At 42.6% G+C, this 6930-nt stretch overlaps 1 protein-coding gene across 1 annotated transcript; it reads right to left on the reverse strand.

The window, feature by feature from the left end:
* Nucleotides 1-4987: 4987 nt before the first annotated feature.
* LOC143925215 (taste receptor type 2 member 46-like) lies at nt 4988-5917 on the reverse strand. Its single transcript, XM_077449811.1, has one exon. The coding sequence runs from the start codon at nt 5915-5917 to the stop codon at nt 4988-4990; it is 930 nt and encodes a 309-aa protein (XP_077305937.1).
* Nucleotides 5918-6930: the final 1013 nt, after the last annotated feature.

Raw genomic sequence — 6930 nt, forward strand, 5'->3', positions numbered from 1 at the left:
ATAGAGGAATCAGGACCTCCTTCCTCCGGCTGGTGACCCCTCTAGTGATAAAAATATCTATATATACTCTGGTTTCTCTTCAGATCGAATAAATCTTTCGCCTTTTACTAAAGAAAAAAAAAACATGCAAACGTTTCAAAGGCTCCTCTGTATACTGCAGTCCTAACTCCAAGTTAGAGAACATATAGCAGTGGATACATGATGTGCAGGTTTGCCTGGAGGGGGCCCACTCTTCCTTAAAGGCACAGGGACACAATGGACACTCAGCAAGAGTACAATGGCTGCTGAGGGCATCCAATGTCTCCCCATGCCAAATCCTCTACCAAAAAAATGGCAACCACCCCAATCTATAACCAGACTTTGCAGTAAGGTGCACATGGAAGGGCAACGCACCTCACTAACAAACAAAAGTTTCCTGACTTTGGCACACTTGCCAATAAGTATGATGTCCTCTTGGCCAGCCCTCTACAGGGACAGAGATGTTTTACTCCAAAAGAAACCCACCAATATCAAACACCGGCACTGGAGTTTCCTTTTTATGGGGCGGATAACTGTTTTCATCTGGTTTCCTGTAACTGGTTTAGGATTTGGAAACAATTTTTAGCACTGATCATATTAAAACCCCCACCGTTTTTTTAATGATGTTTCAATAATTTTTCATTGACAGTGGTGGCTGCTCCATTTGGGCGCCAAACACATGGATTTCTATGTTTTTTTTTTTTTCAAAGCGCATGATCAGAGTCTGAGGCTCGAATTGGCTTAAAAAAAGGGTGGGCTTGGGGCGCAGAGCACCAAACCCACTCATTTGCGTGACAATAGCAAATTAATATTCGCTATTGTCTTCCTGCTTCTCCTCCCGGCCAATCAGGAAGCAGGTCCTGACATCCGAATGGCTGAGAAGAGAAGCGACCGTATTGGCTGGTACTGGGAGAGGATGTACAGGGAGATCGGGAAGATGCCCATTGTCATTGGACTGATCTCACTTTGCATCACTGCGAGCACACACAAGCCAGAGATGATGTACGGGGAGATATGGGAGATGGCCGTCCTCATCGGAGCCCGACCTCGTAAGTACCACCCGGGGGGCATGGGGGGGTGAGGGTCGGTGGTTTGTTTGCTGCCCCCCTCCCAGCTGGAGCACCAGCTGCCACTGTTCATTGATAAGGTTTACCTATGATTTCTATTCTAGAGACACAGCACATAGTGAGATTAACCCTCCCAGAAGAGAAAGTTGCCACCAGAGCAGGTGACCCATTGGAAACGTTCCCCTCTATTGCAATTGTGGTGCCAGCTGTAACATTTTGGATTTCCTTATGTAGCCAAAGACAGTGAAAATATTACTGCTCAAATGCCCCCCCAAACCTGTGTCAGCCAGATCAGCTTGTGAAAGAGACCGATCGATGCAAGGCAGACTGGATTGGCTTGCCAGGCTCTAGTAGACTTCAACAAAATGGTGGCCATCTGCAGACAGAAGCCGTCTCCCTGTTGCATAAATGTGAATGAGATGAGTAAAAGATGGCTTCAGCTCCTGTTCTCCATCTGTAGAGAACTCCTCCGATTGAGGCTTAATCGTACAGGTCAGGATGGCCACCATTTTGGATTTCCTATTATTTCCTGTCTTAGTGACACCAAGACAAGTAGAGAGGATGATATTTTCCAGTGGGAAGGCAGAAAGCTATTAAAACACCTCAAATTGATTGACAAACAGGAGGAGCACCAGACCAATTGATTAGAGAGTCCAAATTGCTTTATTGGTTATTAGTAAGATCACATGAAAGGCCAACGCATTTCAAGGGGCCAAACCACACCCCCCTTCATCAGGGCCATGAAATCTTACAAATATAAATGTAGAGATTATACAAATGACAACAGAAGGAGATAACATGGGATATAATAAATACATGTAGAAGTGACCAAAGAACTGATAAAAACACAATTCGATGGCTTAACAAACACACATTATATTAAAGTAGGAGCAATAAAAGTAAAATATTATCCATATTCAGACACATCTCTAATGGTTCAAGCAGCTGAAAAATAAAGGAAAATTGGGACTTTGAATGAGGCAGGTCAAACCATAGAGAGTGTCAATCTAAAAGGACATCATTTACTATAATACACTTTTAAAAATACATCTTTATTAAACAGAGTAAGGTAAAACATAATCAGGAGGACAATTACATGAAAACACTCATCCATTCATATAAATACAATGAATATAAATCGATTGCTCATGGTGAGCCAAACTTGTCAAAGCATCAATTCGATGTAACTCATGTAACTCGACGCACGTTTCATGGCTCATACCAATCACCAGGAGTAAATGCTCTGAAATTAAATCAAAAATATCTATGAATATATAGGATATCCTTTAGATGGAGAGAAATCTCTCAAAAAAAAGGTGTGTAACTTACAATGCGGCCCAATGGTAGCGCCTAACCTTAAATCCAAGAGAAGACTGGGGACAAGGATGATCATCTCCCCCCGGGGGTAAAGTCCGCTGTTGGCTGACATCACTGAGCTGGTCCAGGCTCTGGAGAGAACCGGACTTTTAAGTTGGGATCCACCCACATTTCTGACTAGCAGGTATTTCAACCTCTCAGCAAGCTGCTGAGAGCTGAGCGCAGGAGCTGGCCACTGTCCCTCCCGGCACTCCAGTGAGCACTGAAGGGGCAGAGCAGAAAGCCAGTGATTGATTGTCATCATGGTCTGCTTGCTGAAGACAGAGAACTGAGCAATCAGTGGTCATTAATCGCTCAGTTCTCTGTCTTAGCCCTTGTACACACGGTCGGAGATTCCGTCGGAATGTGTCCTATCGGACCGTTTTGTCGGATATTCCGACTGTGTGTGGTCTGCATCGGACTGTTTCCGTCGGAATATCTGTCGGACCAAATTTTCCAACTTGCTGGAAATATTTTCCGACAAACTGGTTCGATAGGACATACTCCGATCATGTGTAGAGAATTCCGATCGGACAAAGTGCCACGCATGCTCAGATCAAATTCCTACATCAAAGCTTTTGGCTACTAGCCTGACCGTAGTCCCATCGTAACTAAATTACGTCATCACGTTCTGAAAGATCGGATTTTTCGACAACTTTGTCCGACCGTGTGCATGCAACAGTTTCGGTCAAAATTCGACGGACAAAATCCGACGGATTTGGTTGTCGGAATCTCCGACCGTGTGTACAAGGGCTTAGAGCCAGCAGTGGACAGATGCAGCATTGGAACGATCACCTAGGTGAGTATGAATGTTTGTTTTTTTGAATCCCATACTTCTCTTGGAAGTCCATACAATTCAAAACTTAGAAACTAGAAATCAACAACTTTTTGTTTATTTTTGATTTTAGACCAAAGTATCAAAAATGTTCCTCTTCTTCAGGTTTTATTCATTGTCTTGTTTTCAGGCACAGAACCTTCCCAGGAACCTTCTCTTCATCTTTGAACTGGCCTGGACAATGACGGTGGCCTGGGCTGTTGGGAAAGACATGGCCACCAACTAGTATGTTACTCTTATGATATGGGAGGTTTTGAACTTGGTCATTGAAAAAATGATACACTGTCTCCATGTGTTAAAAGCTGGCCATGAGGATAACAACATTTCAAGTTCATCCTATTATAAATTATAGAATGGATAACTTTGCAATGGTTGCATTAGCTTAAGATATGTTCATTCTGGAAGTTTTGTGTACAGTAGTTATTGTTGACTGAAGGTCATAAAGTCCATACAATTAGAAACTTAAGAACTAGAAATGAGAAGCTTTGTGTTTATTTCTGAATTTAGACCAAAGTTAAAAAATGTTCCTCTTCTTTAGGTTTTATTCACCAATGCCCAGGTACAAAACGTTCCTAGGAACCATGTCTTCATCTTGGAATTGGCCTGGATAATGATGGCAGCCTGGGCTGTTGGATAAGACATGACCACCAACCAGCTTGTCATGCTTAGGATTGCGGAGATGTTGAGCTTGGTCATGAAAAACAGCAGTAGTTATTGTTTTTTTTTTTTTTTCAACTTTATATTCTTTATTGAGTATTACAGAGAGTTACAAGTACAATTAACATTGTACGTCGAACAGCGACGTCAATACAAAACATGTACAATGGTTTAAATGTCCAGAACTATTACATGTATACACCAGTAAATAGTACAATTCAAAAATACATAAAAAAAAAAGAGAAATAAAAAAGGGTAACTAGGAGGTCCCGAGAAATTGTAAATGGAAATCCCACCAGTGTAGCACCCCATAGGGGATCATTAGTGCCACACCGTTGGGGGTCCCGCCTCAGGCGTCTTTAGACTTATGAGTGTTATTATTGAAGAGATATTGGTAAGGAGGGTAATCAGAGGAACAAACATAGAATGGTATCTAGTACTGCTCGGTCAAGAAATCATGACTTGGTCCAAAGGTTAACAACGTAGAGTGCTGGTCACTGCTGAGGTCCACTCTATCCAGGGTTGCCAATTTGCAGTGGCTTTAGAGGTCTGACCACTACCCAATGACAACACGGACTCGTAGCTATAATGTAGAGCCACTATATCCGTAACTTGTGCTACAGTGAGGGGAGTGTCCGATCTCCAGTGTCTAGTGATATTGAGCCTGGCAGCAAGTAGTATATGCGTGGTGATACATCTCATGTTGTGAGGAAGTTGCTCAGTGGTCAAATTGAGTATAGCCAATGCAGGGGTCTGGGGCACAGTGTGATTGGAAATTAAGTAAATGAGATGGAAAACATCAGACCAGTACTGTTTTATATTAGGGCAAGCCCATAGGATGTGGAGTAAGGTTCCGGTTTCCGATTTACATCGCCAACAGATATTTGTGGAGTGGGAATCAAAGGACGCTATTCTAGATGGAGTAAGGTAATAGCAGTAGTTATTGTTGACTGAAGGTCATAAAGTCCATACAATTAGAAATTTAAGAACTAGAAATGACAAGCTTTGTGTTTATTTATGAATTTAGACCAAAGTTCAAAGATGTTCCTCTTCTTTAGGTTTTATTCACCAATGTCTGGGTACAAAACGTTCCTAGAAACCATGTCTTCATCTTGGAATTGGCCTGGATAATGATGGCAGCCTGGGCTGTTGGATAAGACATGACCACCAACCAGCTTGTCATGCTTAGGATTGGGGAAATGTTGAGCTTGGTCATGAAAAACAGCAGGAGCTCAGATAAATGGAAGCTTACAGAGAGAGTAAGGAACAGGATCATGGTTTTTGTAGCATTGGTAACCACCTGTAGGTTAGGTGGGCACATTCCAGAGGACTTCTGCTTCATTCTCCACATGTGTTTGATCAGAGAAGATGCTGTGATTCCAGTAGAGAGAAAGGATAGGGAAAAGGGTAGAATATGAGTGACAAGAAGGTTTACTGTAGTGTAAGCTGGGCTCAGCACATGGGCCGCACTAAACGTAGACACCCATGTACAAAGACCCGGGCATTGCACATGTAAGGCCATAGAAACAAACCAAATACGCACAAGACTTAGTAAAAATGGCAGTATGGATATTACAAAAACATGCAGCCAAAACGAAGAGAGAACTCTTTTCAGCCTCACTAAAACTGGATGGTTGGTGTTGGCTATTGTGATACAATAATGGAAACAAAGCCAGGCTGTGAGCCAAGAGCTGTACTGCATCAGACCCCAAAAAAGTGTGTAAAGTGTCACATAAACTTCCCTCTTATTAAACAAAACTGGCCAGTTGATATTGAACAGATTCAGGATGGTCAGCACAGCCTGGATTAACATGTTGGCAAAGCCCATGAAAAAGTAGATTAATTCAGCCACATTCTTTCCTCTTTTTAGGTTTTCGGAGCTGACCACGAGGATGCCCACATTGAAAATTTCTCCCGTTATAAATTCTAGAATTGAAATGGTCACAATGGTTGCACTGGCTGTAGATATGGTCATGTTATCCATGGTGGAGGCTTCATATAGTTCTGAGGCAGCTGATGGACAGCAAGCCCATAAATGTGGTTTGAGGGATGCAAAAAGTCTTCAAGGTTTGGTTACTGGTTTCCATAACGACATGGATAATAGTTCTGCACTACTCAGGAGCTGAAGACACAAAATATATATTTAACTGTCTCCATGCTGAAGTTCTACTTGATTTTTTTCCCTCTACGGAGCCTATTTATTAAAGAAAGGTCCAGACTTGATGTTGTTGAGCATTCCTGAGATTTCAGACTTACCCTATTATTTATAAGAGAACAAAACAAAAGTGGAGTACATCTAAGCTCTTGTACACACGGGTCGGACATTCCGACAACCAAATCCGACGGATTTTGTCCGAAACTGTTACATACACACAGTCGGACAAAGTCAGAAAACCCGATCGTACTTAACGTGATGACGTTATTTCGTTAGGACGGGACTACGTTCAGGCTAGTAGCCAATAGCTTTGGTCTAGGAATTTGATCCAAACATGCGTGGCACTTTGTCCGATCGGAATTCTCTACACATGATCGGACAAAGTCAATTTTATAGCCCAGCTGGAAAACTTGGTCCGTCGGATACTCCGACGGAAACAGTCCGTTGGAGCCCACACACTGTCGGATTATCCGACAACATGGTCCTATCGGACATTGTCCATCAGAATGTCCGACCATGTGTACAAGGGCTAAGAGTATCAGCAGACAAAACACGTAAGTTGGAATCAATGTATGCAGCTCACCTGGGCAAGTGGCCAAGAAAGCACCAATGTGTGTCCCGGCTAATCCACTGGAAATTTCAAAGAGGTCTTCAAAAACACATACCAAGATACAACGCTCAACATTAGTTCTGCTGGGTATTGAGAGTTCACAAGGTGCAGATGAATAATTATTATTATTATACAGGCACTGATTATCAATGTCCTGATTCTAACAGTGCCCATCAGTGCAGCCAATCAGTTCCTATGAGTGCTGCCAATATGTGCCCATCAGTTCCTCCTT

This window comes from Lithobates pipiens, unplaced genomic scaffold (assembly GCF_037356315.1).
Source record: "Lithobates pipiens isolate NorthernLeopardFrog02 unplaced genomic scaffold, aLitPip1_a1.2 Scaffold_22, whole genome shotgun sequence".
Taxonomy (NCBI): domain Eukaryota; kingdom Metazoa; phylum Chordata; class Amphibia; order Anura; family Ranidae; genus Lithobates; species Lithobates pipiens.

What these genes read in the sequence shown, in the direction of transcription:
- LOC143925215 (XM_077449811.1), bottom strand. Translation starts at nt 5,917, where the DNA reads ATGGATAACATGACCATATCTACAGCCAGTGCAACCATTGTGACCATT.